We start from the raw sequence: 20,627 nt of genomic DNA on the forward strand, positions 1-20,627 counted from the left end.
AAGCACTCCGAACTCTGCCATTCATCCATCTATACAGATGTCAAAGCAATAAGTGCATGATCCAAAAGTTGATTCGCACAAAGGAGGGTGAATCGTTCTTTTCGTGCGAAAGATACAACCTATTATATATCAAGAACAAGTTGATTGATAGATTAAAAGACTGTTCCACATGTCACATGTGGGTAGACCTTCTGGTCCTACAATGTTTGGGTGACAGAAGTGGTATGTCCTATATAGCCTCATCCTGCTTGTCTTTAAATGAAGAATACATTCCAATACTGTTGTTGCTGCTGCAGAATTGTCATGAACTTGAGGAAGAAACAAGCAGCAATTGGACTAGATTCGCACACCTAGTGCTAGTAGATCGCCTTGGCAGGCAAGCACTCCTATCTCACAATGTAACCAAAATAAGTGCCATTGGATGCACTTTATTAATGGACAACTTCCAATATTTCTCTTTTACATTCTTCACTAATTTTCTACTACGTTATGAACAATTTACATGCGCATGTTGGAAGATTTCCTTACACTTTTGAGACTAAGAAGATACTCTGAAGCAGAGAATCACATGAAAAGCTGCTCTAAATCATCATGGAACAGAGAGAAAGCAATGATGGAATTAAAAGTAAAAGCCTATAAGGTCAAGTAAAGATATTCGTTAGGAAATACTAATGATGTTGCTCACAAGCTCCAAATTCCGGTCAGTAAACTCCGGAATCTGTTACTGTGGAGCTTCTTGACGACCTTCTTTGCATCTGCTACATCGGCCTCTGCAAGCTTCTCTAGATGCTTCACATACTCAGAGGCCATGATCTTTTTCCGCCCGCTGCTGCTCTCAGTTAAGGACATGAGAGCAGCGAGCAAGAACTTCCTTGTCACCGACTTCTCTTCGGGATTGAGCAATTGGAGAATTCGATTCACGTTTCGATCTTGCCGTATGAATCTTCTTCGGTTTCTCTGAACCGAGACCATGCTGCAGATTGCCTCCGCCGCCAACTCCCGGACCTCGAAAGATCCAGCATCAAGTAGCTTGACAAGCTCTGGCATAAGACCGGCATCGCCCATTGCCTTCTTAGACTCTTCAGATAACCCACAGAGACGAGATGCAACCTTAAGTGCTGATTCCTGGATGGAGATCTCGCCATTTCTGAGAAAGAAGAGAATTCGGTCGATAAACCCGGAGGCCGTCAACGAATTCATGGAACTTGGAGGTGAGAAACAGAATGCGTCGATAGCCCCGAGAGCAACCTCTCTTGCCTTTGAAGAATAATGAGAATTTGGATCCAGGACTTGAACAAGTGACTCGACCACCCCTTCTCTTGCCACCTTCTCCTTAATAGCACCATCCTCACAAGCAATGGTGGTCAGGAATTCTATTGCTTGGATTTGAAACACCTCCTCCTTCGATCTCGAAAGCTTTACGAAGACAGAGACTGCCCCTTCTTCCACCATGAACCTCCTGATCTCATCCACGCTGCTGAGGCTCTTCAGTATGCCGCAAGCCGAGAAGATCAATCCTCCGCTGCTCATGTCGTCGCCGCAGATCTTCAGCAGTGGGGTAACACCTCCTTGAGCTGTAACGGACCATGCATTATCAGAATTCTGCGTCAGTTTCTTCAGAGCTCGGGCCGCTCCCTCCTTCGCCAATTCGCTTCCGGACTCCAAAATCTGAATCAGCGGCGCGATAACTCCGGCAATGACAAGAGCTCCGCGGTAGTAGTCGAACCCCGCGATCACTGAAACAGCCTGCAAGGCCTCCTCTTTGATGCCTTCATCGCCGACTTCCAGAAGGCTCGCCAGGAGACCAACACCATCGGCCATTTCAGCCACTACAATTCTTGCATAGCTCTCGTCCTCTTGAAGGATCTCATTAAGAGCAGCTAAGGCTCGACTTCTCATCTCCAAGTCCCCAATCTTCAGTCTTGAGAACAGATCCTTCACGTAGAACCTCATGTCCTCATGGCTCGAGCCAGCGCCTGGCCTCGACACGACGATGGCCCGAGGGTGCCTCAAAATCCCAGAAGCATATATTTCAGTTAGCTGCTTGATGTGGAGCTCGACCTTGGCAGCGATGACATCAAGGTCGCTCCTTAGGAGGAGCTTCCCGCCATTATAGGACTCCTCACTGCATCGGTGGGCAAGCACTTGGGCCTCGACTGCGGTCGATGCTGTAGCTCTTAACAGTTTGTTGAGCTCTGAATTGGCGTTGAAATCATTGCCGCCACCCATGGTGGTCAGGCCAGAGCGCAGCCGCTCGAGCTTGTTGCGGATCATCTGCCATTTGATAGGGAATAATTGGATGGAGTAGGAGGAGGAGATCGAAGAATCAATGAGCTCTGATGCTTGGCGGAGACTAATCTTTGCTTCCTTTTCTTTCATCTCTGGCTTTATGGAGATGATGGAACCATCTTCCCTGCAGCTTTGGTCACTAAATTCTCTTGGAATTTTTTGGTGGTTTTGGCTACAAGTGGGAGAGGATTGTGTGGTTTTCTTGGTAGGAAGAGGAACCTATAAGCAGAAGATTTTTTTTGCTATTGTATAATCTATCCATACTTTGGTATCCATTTCGCTTGTGACTCTCCCATCTTTGCTCTTCTTGATGGATCTCTCTCTTTTGAGAAGTGGCAATTGAACTCTGACAACACTGATATTTACAGACCAACCTTGCAATGGGTGTGTAACGATTAGGGACAGGTGGAAGGTGGTGGGTTATTTTGGTCATCAGAGGATTCGGGGTGGTTTGGCCTATAGGAGATTCTGGTGAAAGTGGAAATCTATGGTAAGATGTTTGTTGGGAACATGAAAGTTCATAAAAAAAGTTAGGTGCTTGCTCTGGTTGGTGATGACCAAAATAGAGGTGTCTTAGGCGTAGGACTGATAAAAAAACCAATGGTATTTTGGATTGGTTAAAATCATAAAAGATTTCTCAGAAAAGAAAAGGAAGCTCTCTGTTATAAACTTCATTTAATTATTTATTTGCAAACTTTTCCTTGGAACTTGTATTGAACATTCCACATATGCTTTCTTATAAGCTTCTGCTTTCTACTAAGGTAACATTTGAGTTGCAATTGCACTATCCATATGTTCTTTTTATTTATTACTTTCTACGTTGCACCAGAAATCCACCTTGCGGTTGACCCATGCATTCACTGGAAATGGATTGTGTGGTGGAATCAAACCAATGACAAGGTCTCTGGCATTAATTATCTGTGCTTGGAGAGAAGCCTACACATGCCTTAAAAATACGAGAACATTACTTTTAGGCTGCTAGCTATCTCAAAGTAGGAACAAAAGCTGAGAGACCAATGAGTTTGTAGAGTTAATGTGAAGGAAGAACAGCTGCAGTCATGGACCACTTGAAGCACCCCCTGAGGGCACTGTGGCATATCTTTAATTCTCAGCAAGAGCGTGCCATTGTACCTCATGTGAGCCCCTTTGTTTGGAAGCACCTTGGGCCTATGGTGCCACGTTTGAGAGAGAGAGCGTTTTTATAACTTCGAGTAGGGCAGGTAGGCAAAGAGCAACACTCATACAAGTCAAGCAAAGTTACCACAAAACGCAGGAAGGCATGGGCTATGCAACCAAAACAAAGAGGATAAAACTTAATGAGGAGTCCTGAAGAAGATGGGCATGGAAATAAATGATGAAGGCCTGAATTCAGCCACGGGTGGATACAGAACGAGAACCGATGGGAAGATGGACACCTGCTGCTCAGTGACATTCGCAAGCTGGTGAAAAATCGTAACTCCTTTCAGATTGTTTATGTGTATCGGAAAGCGAATAGGATCGCAGACTGCGTTGCTTCTTTTGCTACTCAGCATTCGGAAAGAGTTCTTTGGACATATTATGTAGCCGCCCCTCTACTTCTACGTCATATTCTTTCTCTCGACTCTGTTAGTTATACTTTGGGGTTGTATGAGCAGCTGTTGTACCAAAAAAAAAATATTCTAAATCTAGCGTTAAAATGCGTGGCTCCACGGGTTTCAGAAAAGCTACAGTGATAAAAATGACCATCAAATGGTCCTGTATACCGGTAGGTGCCCATTTTCCTAATATTATCTCGTCTGAAAGGGACAAACTGCCTCACTGTTCGTATTCATTCTCTTTATAAGCGGCCTCCCTGTAATGACGAGGACAGTGTTTAAAGCATGCTAGCCACCATCAACAGTAGTTCTTCCATGTGGCCTGCGCTAATTTTGTACGCTTTAACTCTCATTTTCTATTTTTTTCTTTTGTTCTTGTGCATGAAACTGGAGATAATTCATCGTCGATCACTAAATCCGACAAAATTCTATCAGAGATGATGCATGAATCAGCACATGGATGCAAATTATATAATCAAAATTCTCACGATGCACATTCGTGTGTATTACGGATCAGAGATCCAGAGAAGGTACTACAGTAGTACAGTACTAATTACGCACTGAATTTATCCTGAAGAAAAGCATCGATTCAAAACTGCTTTTAAAATAGAGATGAGCTAATGATGGTGGTTTAAGAAAAACAATTGGTTGTGATGTTATCTCATGATATCAAATAATACAAGTGACTCATTATTAGTTGATTTCGCTTTGTAATGGTAGTGTTTTCAGGTTGAGACCCACTTCAGTGGACCAGAAATGACAGGATAACATGGCGATCATATTGGCTTCACAGTTATTGGCTTCGAATCCACAGAGGTCAACTGTTGAGGAGCCAGAGAAATAAGAGGTCTACATATATCTTCTTCTTTATGACTTGTTCAAAGTGATAAAAGTCAAAAAGGACACCATCTAAATTAGGTACCATGAAAGGTCCTTGTGTGATGGAGAAGGGTGTTGGTTGCTTAGAAAATCATTGAGTAGGGATGTAAAGTTTTCCAGGTATACACAGGTACAATTTCCTTAGCTTAGAAGAGTAGGTAAAGATTACTAAATATTGTAAGATTTTGATGCTTATGTCTCATAGAAAATTAAGAAGATTGCTATGGTAGGGAATGGTCATTGGTTTCTCTATCGAATCAAGACTAGGAACTCTCCAGTAGGTTCATGTAGGGTGTCGTTCTTCGTCATATGACTACATGGCATACGTTTTGGATTTGTTTCCAGACCAAACAAAAGGCCCAGGGTCTATTTCACCAGCCCAAGTCCTTTTACTATTTAGACTGAATCCCTATCCAAGAGTTTTGACCTTTGACAGAGACAAATGGCAGAGACCTGGTACAAGCAACCCTTTTTTAATGAGAATAGAATACATTTTAGTAACACAATAACAAGCATTGCCTCCTTGATCCAAATAATAGAGCTGCAATATTTACTTTTGAAGGCATTGATTAAGCAAAGCAACAGTGCTAGAATACCGTTAACCACATTCATGATGCTATAGCAGCCATGGGAAAAGGGCAGAGGAAATGGGAGAGAATCGAGAGAGAGAGTAATACTTAAATCACTGGAATTTCGTGATATTAGTTCATCTAGCTGCTTCTTTTTTTTTCCCGATGTGAAAAGGAGAATTCATTTAGCAGTCTATTATACTGTTCATGTCTCCATATCATAGAGACCCTTGTGCAAGTCTGGATGTCCAAAGGTATGTAGACTAACATGTTGGTTTGACTCATTTTCCATGTCCTTGGCGGCAGATTTCCTGGCCAAATTTGGATGCCCTAATTAAGAGAATGCCAGCCAAAAGACTTAGTAACTCTGTTAGTTTTTTCCCGTTTGGATTAATTTCTCCTATTGATATGGATTTTGAATGCTTACGAGATCATAATGCATCTAGGTTTTGGATCAAGAACTGAATGAGGTTGCCTTTGCATGAGGAAGATCTTGGTACAAAAATTTTGCCTTTATTGCCCCAAAAGTCAGATAGTTTTTCCAGGTAGTAAATATTTGGAAAACTAACAAAAAAAAGATTAAAAAGATCCATTTGGTGCTGGTCTCGGGGACCAAAAAGAAATAAAAACCGATAAAGCAACTGAATCATATACCATGTTAAATGGCTCCACACCACTTCAAAAGCTTCTAATTTTCAACCACATGTGGAGTAAACAAACAACTAGAAAATAAAGAGAGGAGAGAAAAAAGAGACAAACTGAAAGCAAGGTCACTGAACCAATTCATATATCATGTTAAGAAATGACCCCACCTGCAACAGTCCGAGCACCAGAACCATGAGTAGAAGCTCGCATTAAAATTCCCAGCTCCTTACCGCTGGTGAAGAATCCTTTCCTGTGGCTTGTATTTGCCCAAGTTTCTGGCTGACAGAATTCAGCTACGTAGTAGATTTTAAGTGCTCCCCTACGTACTCAACATCGACACGATAACTGCTTTCATCCACATCAGGCCTGCCACTTAGAAAATGAGAGTCTCCTCCAGCCTCCGATTCACCAACCAACGGGCAATGGAAGAATAGAATGCTTGTCCTAGTCATCCATCACTTACGGTTAAAAGCCAGCGAACCAATCTAACCAAGCTTTTCTGAGTTGCAGCCAAACTTGTCGATGCCCTTTGTAGACCCATATCAGATAGCAACAGAGCTAACGTTACACCTTGAGTCAATTCAAAGGCAGCAAACTAGAGTAACCGATCCTATTTACCCCACACAAGGAAACAGAATACAAGCAGCGTTTTTCATGCATCAACTGTTATTTGTTACACAAGAAGACATACAGATTTGCCAACCTAACTCCACAGCTCTCTCTCCCATATCAAGGAGAGAAGATGGATGCACTGCTGCAGGGCAAGGAGAACAATGCACTGGAAGAGTCGGGCACTGACTTGCACCAACACGGAAGCAATCTTATCCACTCCAAATCACATGGGCGTACCACAAATCCAATTCCACCAGCCAAAGCACCAGTATATGTTCCCATCGTTAGTCCAAGCATGCTGCTGGGCCATTATATGCCATAGCAGCAGCACGACTGATACTTGGATATTCCAGGACATAGGCTGGTGGACGTGGCCTGTCCACCATTACCTACTGTAGTCACTTAAAACTATTGTATCCATGATATTCTGTCAGGAAACCAGCATTAGAATTGGAGTTCTCTGTGCTCAATGTCCCACATTCCAACAAGCTCATAGTCAGCACAGTGATGGAAAGACAGCCAGTAGACCTTGCAGCAAGATGCGCTCCGCTTGGCTGGGAAGGCCCTCGGTGAATTTGATGCTTCATACTCCACTCAGATAGCTCGTTTCATCCAGAAGGTGCATGTTCATGACCACTGGGAAAGAAAAAGGGAGAAAATGGAATAACACAAGCTGAAACTTTTTTAAAAGCCGTCTTCATCTTTCAAATCAGGGTTGCATAATTGCAGGACTTTGACATGCCGTATGGCCCACGGTGGCAATGTATTGTGGGGGCCGACTTCAGTTCTTTCGCATTATGGCTGTTTCATCTACTTCAGCATAGGCAGTGCGATCTTGCTCTTCACGGGTGGAGTGGCTCCTGAATCAGATACAGATCAGTTATTAGCCATAGATACAGTAAAAGCATGAGACTCTTCCATCTATCTTCTAGCCTCTAATATTTTCCTAGAGTTTGATATGTCACAGGAATAAATTGTTATCAGAAAGAATTGTGCATCATTCCACAATCCTCAATTCCGATCTTCTATTCACCTGTCTGGTTGCTATGTTATACACCTCCCCCTGTGAAACCTGCAGGAATGAGAAAAATTGATTGGAATGTAAGAAAATCCTGTAAGAATGAGAACATGCAGATATTTGGTTTAATTAGAATGTAAAGATGCCTTTAAACTACTATTTCTACTGGTGAGGTTGGATGAGAAGGGATCAATTTTCCAAATGATGTATATTTAAAATGCACACGCTAGACTCTAATACCAATTGCATTGGTGCTAGAATTTTACAGCCTCTTACCATACATAACAGGTTGTCTATTCCAGTTGTATAACCCATTGTTCCTGAATCAAGTTAACATTCAGAACTACTTGTCAAAATTATTGAGGCTAGCATGCCAATGTTGCCCATTTCTTAATGACTAATCAAACCTGTGAACATTTGGGACTATAATCCAAATGCAAGCTTCTTCTAAATGTCTAGGCTCCAGATTGAAGGTAATGATTCGACAAACCTAACCAATTAGGCAGGCGCTGCTTCTTTAGGAGCAAATTGAACTCTACCATGAAGTACCATCACATGGTTTGGCGGGATGCTACAATTAATAGAACACAGATTTCCTACTTCCTATCACAATTCCCTTCAGAAATACTGAACTTAAGGGAATTTGAAAAGTCCGGTCTATGGAGGCGTCAAGGTGGAGCTACCATATGTCCCCATCAAATATTTTAGTTAGAGGGAAAAGAGAAACTACCGAGAATTGGATGATCATCAGAGGGTGAGAACAAAGGGAGGGGCATCCCTTCTAGGCCCGGCAACTGACCGGTATACGTAAACCTTCTCAGCATGCATATCATCACTCTCATCCTCCTTGATAACCTCCACATTCAACCTTGGCATCTTCCTTGCCAGGAGTTGACATCCATTCATTGTCAAGTTGCAGGCAGACATCCAAAGTGACCTCATGGATTCATACCTCTCAAGCCCTGAGAGCAATGCTGCATTCCCAAAAGGACAGTCTCTTATTTCCAGCTTACGCAGCTTAGGGCACCCCTCTAAAACACATTGCATGCCTCTATCACTGCTGCCTGCAAAAGCCACCGACAGGGTCTCAAGGTTCTTAGCATAGGTACCAATATACTCAAAGGCCCGGTCAGTCAAAAGCCCTGAAACAGCAAGCCTTTGGAGTTTACTGCAAGTCTTTACAACAGAACCGAAGGCTTCATCCATGGGTTCATTGGTCAGGTAGTCAGGCTGGCACATGTTCATTATACAGAGACGGAAGTGGGTGAAGTTAGGGCAGTTGCGCACAACAGTTGCCACTGCAGCATTTGTCATCTGACGGCAGAAGTAGAGAACATAGTGAAGATTGGGGCAGCCCTCGGAAACAGCAACAAATCCAGATTCAGTGACGCCACTGCCACCACCTTCCATGATCACTTCCTGGTCAAATGGGTCTGCTGGAAACACTCGGAGTTCTTCTAGCAGATGACAGCTCGATGCCACAGCTTCTAACCCTTTGTCTTCTACAGTATCTAGAACCTGTAAGAACCATTATAGAAAAAATAAGAATGGTGGAGACGGTCATTGATAATGCAAGGCCAAAAAATGCCAAAATGCTCACCATCCATCCGAGCATAAATCTCAAGAGTCAGAGAAAGTTTTGCTGTCAATATATTATCCTACCACATAATATCTAGGCTGACTTGAACTTTAAGGAAATTATAAAGATGGCTTCAGCATAATTGAATAACATAGTCATTATTATTTTTTTCAATGGAGGACAGCTGCAAAGGAGGAAAATGTTGTTTGAGATAGTGGTTGCAACTGAGACAGCAGGCAGGCCAGCAAGCTTGACTTGAGAAGAAAAAAAACTTAAATTTGATGTTTCCATGTATTAATTAAGTATGTGGGTACAATAACATAAATTTGCTTTCAGGGTTTTATGCTCCATATTTAGCCAATTTTCCACCCAACAGAACATCCGAAGTTGAAACAGAGGGCTCAACACTCTGCTACACTGAGTTCTTTAGTGGGCACAAGCACTTTCTACTTTTCTAAAGAATGTAGATTTTTTCATTCAGATAATCTCATACAGTATTTGAACTCTCAAGCAACAGAAACGGCTTATCTTTCAACTTAGCCTTTTGAAACTCGGAATGATGGAGTGAAAGAGAGAGATGTTGAAAGGAAACCTCGAAAGGCAATCATATGTTGGAGGGCTGGAGCACAGAGAAGGAAGGCTGAAAGACTGGTATGATAGAGTAATTAAGCATCACACCTAAAAATGAACATTGGAGTCAATAATAAAGCCACTTGAGAAGCAAAATGAGAAATATATATAATTTTGAGATGTAGATTCAAAAGATCTGCACAAACTTGCTAACACGGTTTATCTTTCACCAATTTCAGCAGATTTTAATAATTGAAAATAAGTCAAATACTGTATGTGGTTGTGAGATAAGCGATACTAACATTCCAGTGTGTTTCTTCAAAAAAAGAAAGAAAAAAACAAGAAGAAGAAGAGATTAGTGATTGCCCTTTTTGATTAGAAGAATAATGAAGAAACACAAAAACAATTGACCAAATTATGTACAAGAATAGAGGGAAAAGCATAATAAAAGTTGGGAAGCAAATGAAACTTTTTAAGTTTTTTTAGTGCTTACCCATAGTCGGCGAAGAAGAGGGCAATTTTGCAGAAGCTTTGCCAGTTCTGTACTTTGCAGAGCTGTGTAGCTCAAATTCAAGAAAGTCAGATTAGCACAGACAGGATATAATGCTGGAAGATACACAGAGGAAACTTCCCACAAGCCTGAGAGAGTGTTGAAGTTCTTGCAGTTGCTGAATGCACTTTCCAGATCTGCATCTGATCGGAGTTTTTGATCTTGTGAAAATGAACCAGTTCCAAGCTCTGTAAGTTGAGGAGATCTCACAAGCAGCCTCCGTATCTGCTCCAACGTGACATGCTTATTCACTTTTAATACCTTTAAGGACTTGCACCTGGCCACTAGTCTCTCCAAGGCATCAAAATTTACTTCAGAATGCAGATTTGCAAAATTAAGCGCTTCCAGAGATGTGAAGCTGTCAGGAAAGCAACTTAACCAGCTGCCACCAAGATCATCAATCCCACTCTCCTGTATGTCAAGCTCAGTCAAGTTCCTGGAACCAAGAACAACTTTTAGCGTATAAAAATATTTACAAGAGAAATCCACAATCAACAGAAGACAAAAGGTTGAATATGCACAGACAGAATTCACCTATTTTCAAGTTTTTGATAAATAAAAGATACGAAAGAAAAAAGGGAAATACAAGCTAATCAGTGAAAGGAAGCATGTAGCTTCTAATATCAAAAAAAATATCTTCAGACCATTCCCAATATAGTTTAGTTTTAGTCTCTGAGAAAGCAAATGCCCTGTTTGCTTGGAACTTTCATGCATGAACCATACACACTGCTTTGAATAAAGCTACTTGACCAAATTTCAACATCCACATTTCTAAACTGTTTTGTTCATTCAACTCACAGGCCAGTGAGCCAGTGTGTGCACGTGGTTTTCTCCAATCTGGCCCCAGAACTCTCAGCAATAAGCAATCATTCATCAAAGACACATTTACAGAAACATGTATAAAACAAATTATGATAGCCAGACTAATGATTTGTCAGTTAGGAAAGCATACATTAGTTAGAAAGCCTGTATATTTTCTGATTCTGTAATTAGACCTAATCTCCAAGAACCAAGTGTACCATAACTGTGACTTTTCTATAAAACACCATACAGAGATGGAATTTCGCAAAATCCGGTCACCTAAAAAAAACAATAAACTTCTGTAGCAATGGAAGTCATTTGTACTTGAAGGCCACTGTACTTTCTTTGTACTGAACAACCTCATGCATTTACCACTGCAAAATATAAACACAGATTACCTGTAATACTGATTGAATTGCAGTTGATCTGATGAACATCAACTAACAATGATTGTGAATTGAAAGTTGAGTAACAATATAGCTAATAGCAGTTGGATGATCCCTGGGATGAAAGCGCATTTAGTGCATACATAATCCCCATGTGGCATGAAATGCCATACGCATTCATGATGAGCCCCTGTAGACAGAACGTGTATCCGTAGGAGAGCAAAATTGCCAAAGTATTTGGTAGATGGAAAGTTGTGTGTTTTCTTGGCATTGTTCTTATAACTCAATCATTAACCAGATTGAATTGCATGTTAACGATAATGACAACGTTATTTTATTTTAAATAACAGTTTTCAATAATCATCACAACAAATATGCATTTGAAGCCACAAGATCTACTTCCGGAATATCTAGAGACTAAACCATGGAAATAATCATCTATCATGTCCATGTAGATGCCGAACTGGATTCTTTCATGAATAATGGAATTTAAGCATTTGTTTCTCACTTACAGTAACATAAATTTCCTCTACTGAAAGCAGTAGAAAAGGCAAGTTAATATGTATGCATATAATAATAACTTCTACAAGCACATACAAAAGGAGTCCCACTACTGCGGTTCCATCAACAATCTGTTTCTCTAAGGTGAAAGCATTGACCTAGAACATCTCAATCCAAACTACAGGGCAGAAGCTCAGATCACGAGCAAATAAAGAAGCTTTTTTCCAATTTGGAAACGTTTATGACAGAAAATCATTAAGAAAACAAAACCAATATTCAAGTGATTAATAATAATATCATACCTGCAGTAGGTTGCAATGGAGGCAAGACCATCAGTGCTGAAGCCATCACAACTGACAAGGGAAAGAGCCTTAAATTCAGGAAAAGATCGTGCCAAGAAATCAAGGCTCTCGTCTGTCACTGTCATCCTTTTAAGACGGAACTCCTCAAGGAAAGGATACGCTGAAGCAAAAACTACAAGCCATGGATGGAGGTCAGCCCCCCAATTTGGTGGAACAAGGTTGAAATCATAGAACCGTGGCTTCCCCTTGAGAGTGACACTCCGGATATTTGGAAATCTACGAGCTACCATCTCCGGAGACACAGAGTAGCAGTTCCCAATAAATACATGGGTCCGGCTCCATCGCTCAGCATTGTACCAGTCTCTGCAAACCAGAGAAACGGCACTGCGATCCTTGTGACACTTCACAAAGATAAGAACACGTTCCAAAACTTCATCGGGAAAGGATAGGATGCGATTCTCTGGGGACTTCTCCTCTGTATCCAATTCCTTCTTCTTCTTGATAGCCATATCCCTTTCAAAAAAATCTGAATCTCCTTGACCAGTAGAGGAATGGCAACCCAAAAGCTCCCGCCTCAACGATCTCAGCCTGCTCAAGGTCTAGTTTCTATTTTATTCTAAAATGGCAGATTTCTTCCTAGACTCAAAAACTCAACCCAGGCATCATCTGTGATGAAGAAGAGAATTGCATCTAACTCTTATAATTTTATCCAGGGTATAACCCTGAAATTCTAGACTTTGTCCCACTAAATAAAGTAACGATTTTTCTCAAATCCACAAGTCAAGAACCTTAAATTTGCAATGTTCCACAGAGAAATGAAGATAAAATCCTAGACCTAGAGTATCCGCTTCAAAGATGAGACATCCTCCCAGGTTAAAGAATGTAAAGCTTTTGTTTTATTTTATAACTACAACTAAAGGAAAGAAAAAAGAAAATCCCCTAAGGCTAGCCCTAACCTCTCTACCTGGTAAAACTCTGCTATTTGAGCTCTATAGATTCTTTTTTCCGCCTAAACGCCAATAACCCCTTAGGTCCTAAATCAAAAAGCAAAACACTCCAAATTAAAGAACCGCAGAACGAGAGGGAAAAACTTAAAGACCACTCTATAGAGACCGAACGCCAATGTCACTCCCCAAAGTCCACGAAGATCCGCCGGCGAGCACTCCGTTCCCCTTCCAAATCAGCAAAAGAGTGCAGGAAAAGAAGGAAAGGAACAAGCTTTTTTTGAGAAACGAACGAGCTTGATCAAGAAACCCTGATTTCCCCCAAAATCCTAGCTGTAAAAGAAGACGAAAGAAACGCGGGGAGAGCAGCCTACAAAGAAGAAGGGGGGAAGAATCCCTGTGCCACCTTAGGAATAGAAGCAGGGTACCTCCATGGGAGCCGCCTTTGGAGCTTCTTGGAATCGAAGCCTAGGGTTAGCGTTAAGGTTTCGAGAGATCCCGGAGCGTAAGAGAAAGAAGCGACCAACACAACCAGACCTTGCTCCCCTCTCCTCTCCTTTGAAAGCCTTTTGGGAGCTCCAAGCGGTTAAACGGCGAACGGGAAACCAAATATAAAAAAAATAAAATAATTTTTTTTTTTTCCTGAAAGAGGTTTTTTTTCCTGAAAATATAAATATTTGAACCGCTTGGGTACTTGCAAAGTATAAAGGGTGGTTCCACCGTAGATCCAGCTCCAGTGTAGAACAATGTTGAGTAAATACTGTAAAACTATCCGGCTGAAAACTTTATACGGAAATACCACTTGCTTATTCATTTCCTAACAGCTGTAATGAACCCTTCAACTCCAATTACAAGAACTTTATGTATTTTGAATGTATGGTCTCATTTAATAAGCAAACCTCTTTTTCTTGTTTAAAAAATAAATAAATAAATAAAGCCTAAATCCTGATCATCTTTTCTATTCAACTATTAATAAGCAAACCTTATCATTTATCAATTCTTTTGAATTGAATTCATGAATTATTCTAAAGTTTGCTTGTAATCATATAACATGCAATGATCACATCCAAAAAAAAAAACCTAGTCAAAAAAATTATTTATTAAATTTTTTATTCTTATGTAAGCACTTAAAATCATACTGATGTATATTTGGGAGTAAATACACCTCCGGTTCGTATCCTTGCAGACGTAAAAAATTAATTATTTTTATTTGAAAGATAATTAAAAATTATACAAGAACTTATTGAACAAGCATCCTCTACATGACATTGCTGATCTTTAGAAATTACTACAGTGAAATTTTTAGAAGATTCAAAATACAATTACTGTGAATTTTTTTACCTTCTTTTTGTGTGTGTGTGTAAAAAAGTGCCATGAGAGAGTGGGCACGCTTGGGGCCCAATATTCTCCAACGCCACTGCCACCAAAGTGCAAGGAGTCATCTTATCCAAACCAGTTGTTCCTACCGGCAAAGAAAATATGATAAAAAGTAAATAGAATGTCAAAGTTGGTGAATTCAATGGCTCCTTTATTGTTAGTTTCTTTCTTTTGCCTGCTTTCTAATAATAACAATAATTCGACGTGACAGCTCCTTGTCAAATGAAAGAAGAAACAATAGAACACCCCGCATAGAACTAACCATGCGCTAACGCCTACCAAGCGAGACACAATAAAAATTACCGCTCCAATTTCATCTTTTTTAATTTTTTTATTAAAAATTACTGCTCTCAAATTCTCAATCTCATCCTCTCTCGCCCTCATAAACTCCGGTTCTACCACTGTACGCATAGAATGCTTTTAGCTTACTTTTTTACTTTTGTCTCGTCGTGGAGAGAGAGAGAGAGAGAGAGAGAAGGAAATCATTGTCTTGCCAAATTGGATTTGACGAGAGCGGTGAAATCCCCAACCTCGGTAAATCATTGGAATATAAATTTCTCACTTCCTTTACGAATTTTCTTTTTTACGTCCAATGAAATAATAAATGCCAACTTTTACTTCAATTAAATATGGTTCTCGCACATTTAAGAAATCTCGAACGCACACGAGTGGGTCCCATGTTTCCTTCCCCTGGTCTCAGATTTTAGTGATCATAGCCGTCCAATTTTAGAAGGATATTATTTCAGTTTGACCCCTCGAATTTTGTGATATTTGCTGATGATGCCGCCCTTCCTTCTATGATGACGTCAGCTTGACAGGAAAAGCCGAAAAGGCTCCGCACCGAAAGAGCCTCCAAGAGGCCCACGTGATCTCGTCAGCTTTTGTCTGGTCCCTGCGATGGCATGTTCGTAATTATCGTACAACTCTACGGGCTCCTTCTTTTTGTCAGAATTAAGGGCATCGGCTGCAATGGGTAGTTCTATATACACCCCCCCTATTGCTCAGGACACCCCCCAAAAACCAAAAAGAAAATACCCAAACTAACCTTTAGTGTAATTACCATATTGCCCTTGAGATTTTTTCATGCACCCCCCCTTCCTCCTCCTCCGTTTCATTTTGAAAAGAAAAAAAAAAACCCCCTCAAACCCCCCTTAAACCCCTCGATCCATTTACATCGTTTAGGCGATCTTTGAAGGAGATTTAAGCCCCATTCGAAGCATGGACAAGCAACTAGTGATTTGGGACGAAGAATCGGCCGCAAAGGTACGTGTTCCACCTTGTTTCGAATTTTTTTTTTTTCACGGTTCGTGCTCCGTTCGGCACTGGATCGCCGAACAAAAGGCTTCTGTTCGGCTGAACAGTGCCGAACAGAAGCCTTCTGTTCGGCAACCCTCAACCGAACAGAAGCCTTCTGTTCGGCTGCACGGTGCCGAACAGAAGCCTTCTGTTCGGCTGCACAGTGCCGAACAGAAGGGTTCTGTCCGGCTCTGTGCAGCCGAACAGAAGCCTTCTGTTCGGCACTGTGCAGCCGAACAGAAGGCTTCTGGTGCCAAATCGCGTGCCGTGCTGAATTTTGTGCCGAACAGATCTTCTGATTCATTAATTCTTGGTGATAAATTATTTTATATGTAGGGCTATGCTACAACCGAATCGAGTATAATTGGATCAGAATTTGTACTGGATTACACAAGCGAATTTACAACTTACGAGGTATTATAATGTATTGTGCAATTTTGTATTAGTTTAGCGAGCTATTTTTACAACTGTGTACTTACATAAATTGTTTAATGTATAGATCTTCAAGAGTAGAGAGGACTTGTGTAATTGGTGTCGTGAAGCTGGGAGGCGAAATGGTTTTGTTGTTGTAATCAAATCATCTGATGCAGGTACCATTTCTAAGAAACCCAGAATTACGTTAGGTTGTGAGAGGGGTGGGACGTACCGAACCAAAAAAGAAAAGCGAATAAAGACTGCCTGTGGGACAAAGAAGTGTGGATGCCCTTTTGCATTAAGAGGAAAAAAATTGGATACTGCGGATGATTGGATATTACTGGTCGTATGTGGAGTGCACAATCATCCCGCTGCAGAGAATCTGGAGGGGCACTCATATGCAGGGAGATTATCTGAGCAGGAGACGGAATTGTTAGTGGATATGTCGAAGAGTTTAGTTCGTCCAAAGGACACATTATCCACATTGAAGGAAATAGATGCCCTCAATGTTACGACTATCAAGACTATCTACAATGTACGTCAACGGTTTAAGGTTGCAGAGAAAGCCGGGAGGTCTGAAATGCAACATCTATTAGGTAAATTATCAGAGGCTAAATATATTGAGTGGCATAGGAATTGTACTAATACGGATGTTGTGCATGACTTATTTTGGGCACACCCTGGCAGCATTGATTTGTTCCGTGCATTTCCCCGTGTGTTGATAATGGATTGCACGTACAAGACGAATAGGTATCGTCTTCCGCTCTTAGAGATTGTGGGGGTGACATCTACTGACATGACATTTTCAGCTGCTTTTGTATACTTAAATTCTGAGGGGGAAGAAAGCTATACTTGGGCATTAGAGAGATTGCGCAGTGTCATAGCTAATGATGTTTTGCCTGAGTTGATTGTTACAGATAGAGACTTGGCTTTGATGAATGCAATTCATAGAGTATTTCCTACTGCTAGACATTTATTATGTAGATGGCATATTAGTAGGAATGTTTTGGCCAAGTGCAAAAAAATTTTCGAATTGAAGGAGAAATGGGATAAATTTATTATGAGTTGGAATGTACTAGTGCTGTCCTCCACGGAAGATGAGTATAATGATCGCTGGAGTGCACTGCAGAGAGAGTTCGGTACCTATCCAGATGCACTACAGTATGTGTTAGATACTTGGCTGAGCAAATACAAGGAAAGATTTGTTGCGGCGTGGACGGATACATGCAGGCACTACGGAAATGTGACGACAAATAGGTATCACAAATAAAGACTCATTTAATTTTAATTTGCCTCAATTCTTATATCTAACTTTCATTTGTTTACTAGGGTCGAGAGTGCACATGCAAAGCTCAAAAAGCAGCTTGGATCAAGCCAAGGAAGTTTCGAGTCATCTTGGACTAGAATACATGGATTGATTGAGTTGCAGCACAGCTCCGTTAAAGCCTCATTGGAGAAGAGTTTATTGGTAGTGCAGCACAACTTCAAGCCAGCTGAATTCAAAGAGTTGCGAGGTTTCATATCTATAAGTGCGTTAAATCATGTCCTCGCCCAATCGAAACGAGCCAATTCAGTTGGGTTTGATGATTCAAATTGTGGGTGCGCTATTCGACGCACACATGGTATACCATGTGCTCACCAGATTGCGCGGTACAGGGTGGAAGGTCGGCCCATTCCTCTCGACTGCATAGATCCTCATTGGAGGAAACTTGATATTCTGCCTACCCCCCCCCCCCCCCCGTGCAGCCAATTCAGTTGAGTTGTGATGCAGAGTTAGATTTGATTGCGCTACGATTCAAGAAGTTAGATGGGGCTTCTCAATTGCAGATGATCAAGAAGTTACGAGAGATTGCAAGTCCAGATAGTACACCTCTTTTAGAGCCTGCAAAACGGAAGACCGGTTCACGTGGGCGCGCTTCAATGAAGGTTGATACGTCTACTCGACGTGACCCGTCTGCGTTTGAGTTGGTTCTATCTGGACAGGATAGTTATTCACCTGGTGTTGAGAAAGTTACCATCCGCAATCCATCTACTCAGATTCAAAAGAGGCGGCCCAAGCAAAAGGTAAGTACCAAATATTTATTTCCTTACAATAGGTATCACAACGTCTACGGGACGGTCCGTGCCGTGCCGGTATGTCATGTGCCGATACGGGACATGTCGGGACGTGCCGTGCCGAGATGTGCCGATACGGGACATGTCGGGACGTGCCGTGCCGAGATGTGCCGATACGGGATGTGCCGTGCCGAGATGTGCCGATACGGGATGTGCCGTGCCGAGATGTGCCGATACGGGACATGTTCTGCCATTGTTACATATTTTCTATCATTTGATATTATTTGCAGGTTTTTCGTACTAGAGCCCAGTCACATACGCCCATTATCTATATTGATGCTATTCCTTCTGCCTTGAGACCATACATCCAGCATATCAAGGATGTAAAAGCTGATGGGAATTGCGGATTTAGGGCAATAGCTGACTTACTGGGATTTGGAGAAGATGACTGGGTGCGTGTTAGGAAGGATTTATTGCAAGAGTTGCAATGTCATTCGGACCACTATCGCACATTATATGGTGTGGAAGGGACGATTGCTGAGATCACTCATGCATTATCATATTATGATGATTGTCCACCATATGACAGATGGATGACTATGCCGGACATGGGTCATCTTATAGCATCCTGCTATAATGTTGTCCTATACCATCTCTCGTTGCAACAATGTCTGACCTTCCTACCTCTCCGTTCTGTGCCAGTACCTCTTCTATCCCGCAAAGATATCGCTATCGGATTCGTAAATGGAAATCATTTTGTTGAGGTACTACGTTCACAACACTTGCGAATATTTAATTTTGCTTATTTAATTTTGCTTATTTATAATTTTGTAGCTATTAATATTTTCTTATTTCTAATTTTGAAGGTGTTCTTGTTGCCGGGACATCCCGTTCCGCCAGTAGCGACCAACTGGCGAAAATATCATCTTCCTTGTGCTACCGGATGGAAAAATTCATATGAAGCACGGATTCAACAGTTCAAAGAGAGCATCTCACCTAATGTTATAATTAGCGAGACAGTAGAGTTAGATTGATTATTTATATATGTACAATTTTTGAAAGTTGTAAATTTTTTTAGGCTCTTAGAGTCATGTACTGTGAAACTCCATCATCAGCTGGGAATACATATGACGACTGTTGTTTCCGTTGAGATTTCAGATGTAAACAGAAACATACTTAAGAGCTGGTGGGAGCAAACAAATCAAACAGGGGAACTAATAGACCTTTCTGATGTACAAGAACTTAACGGTGACAAGCTTGAGCAGATGATTAACACATTTGTTGGAAAAGAGGGCTCTATGATGTTCTTGGTTAAGAGGTTAATCGGCTGCCCTCTCCTTGCAAGGCCAGGTCTTGCCACTGGCACCCTCTTAGGCTTTGCTGCCTTTTTTGGAGGGGAACTTTGTCCAGGGTCAGCTTTGATTGGAACAACATTTGGAGGTACCTCAGGGGGAGGTGGAGGCAGAACATCAGTCGTATCAGATTCAGGGTCAAACCCCCCACGGGACTCCATCTCCTCAGGGGGAGGTGGAGGCAAGACAGTAGAGTTAGATTGATTGTTTATATATGTACAATTTTTGAAACTCCATCATCAATATAAATCAAAAAATATCTGTCTTCGTATTGTTAGATTGATTGTTATGTGCACTGTTATATTTGTGTAAAATAGAACGGGCCAGGCTTTACAAAGATTACACGTAAATGTACCAAAAATATATATTTTTCATTAATATCAAAGGCTTTACAAAGATTACAAAGGCTCCATCATCAATCCCTATGACGCCATCGTCGACGCGTGTACTGCTGTACGTCCGAATGAGAGGGTCCTGGATCCGAATGAAAGGGTGCTGTACTCGGGCCAGGCTCATCACCCAGAAGTACCTGATGCATCTGAGAAATAGCATCATATAGGTGCCCGACACCTAGTGACGTAGCCTCTGAGGGACCCATCCGTACAATGTCGGTACTGATACCGAGTGCAGCTGCATTACGCCGCCGGTGCATGTCAGCATCATCATGACCTCCCCTAGCTCCAGAATGAGTACTCGAGCGCAGATGAGGAGGCTGAACTGCAACGTGCGTGATACGGAGATACCACTCCATGTATCCTGGTACGCTGTCTGATGGCCGGGTAACTGGGTGGCTCCTGCTCGCCTGGCTCAGCACGTGGTCCTCCCACCGCTCCCAAAGCTGATCCATATAGGAGTAATGTATCCGGTACGAGCCTGCTGTGGAACCTCTGTTGGCTCGCGTAGGGGCTAGTGGC

At 41.7% G+C, this 20,627-nt stretch overlaps 3 protein-coding genes across 4 annotated transcripts; 1 reads left to right on the forward strand and 2 right to left on the reverse strand.

Annotated features, from left to right (window-relative positions):
- Positions 1-399: 399 nt before the first annotated feature.
- Positions 400-2,789, reverse strand: LOC103714780 (protein CELLULOSE SYNTHASE INTERACTIVE 1-like). Its single transcript, XM_008802186.6, has one exon. It carries the CDS (start codon positions 2,377-2,379, stop codon positions 682-684), a length of 1,698 nt encoding a protein of 565 aa, XP_008800408.4. The 5' UTR covers positions 2,380-2,789; the 3' UTR covers positions 400-681.
- A 3,281-nt stretch (positions 2,790-6,070) lies between these two features.
- Positions 6,071-13,807, reverse strand: LOC103714767 (protein TRANSPORT INHIBITOR RESPONSE 1-like). Of its 2 annotated transcripts, XR_003387097.4 has the most exons (5): positions 12,276-13,807; positions 10,229-10,721; positions 8,317-9,104; positions 7,602-7,640; positions 6,071-7,428 (listed from the first exon to the last, which is right to left on the reverse strand). XR_003387097.4 is itself a non-coding variant. In XM_026807563.4 (4 exons), exons 1-3 carry the CDS (start codon positions 12,782-12,784, stop codon positions 8,334-8,336), a joined length of 1,773 nt encoding a protein of 590 aa, XP_026663364.3. In that variant the 5' UTR covers positions 12,785-13,807; the 3' UTR covers positions 6,071-7,640; positions 8,317-8,333. The 2 variants fall into 2 exon arrangements, 1 of the variants encoding a protein (XP_026663364.3); XM_026807563.4 differs by having other exon boundaries at positions 6,071-7,640.
- Positions 13,808-15,728: 1,921 nt separating this feature from the next.
- LOC149752895 (uncharacterized) lies at positions 15,729-19,395 on the forward strand. The gene is made up of 4 exons (XM_089925656.1): positions 15,729-15,859; positions 16,229-18,370; positions 18,652-19,125; positions 19,228-19,395. Exons 2-4 carry the CDS (start codon positions 18,134-18,136, stop codon positions 19,393-19,395), a joined length of 879 nt encoding a protein of 292 aa, XP_089781782.1. The 5' UTR covers positions 15,729-15,859; positions 16,229-18,133.
- Positions 19,396-20,627: the final 1,232 nt, after the last annotated feature.

This window comes from Phoenix dactylifera, chromosome 9 (genome assembly GCF_051530095.1).
Source record: "Phoenix dactylifera cultivar Ajwa chromosome 9, Ajwa_hap1_PhDact_Kaust_v1.1, whole genome shotgun sequence".
NCBI lineage: Eukaryota > Viridiplantae > Streptophyta > Magnoliopsida > Arecales > Arecaceae > Phoenix > Phoenix dactylifera.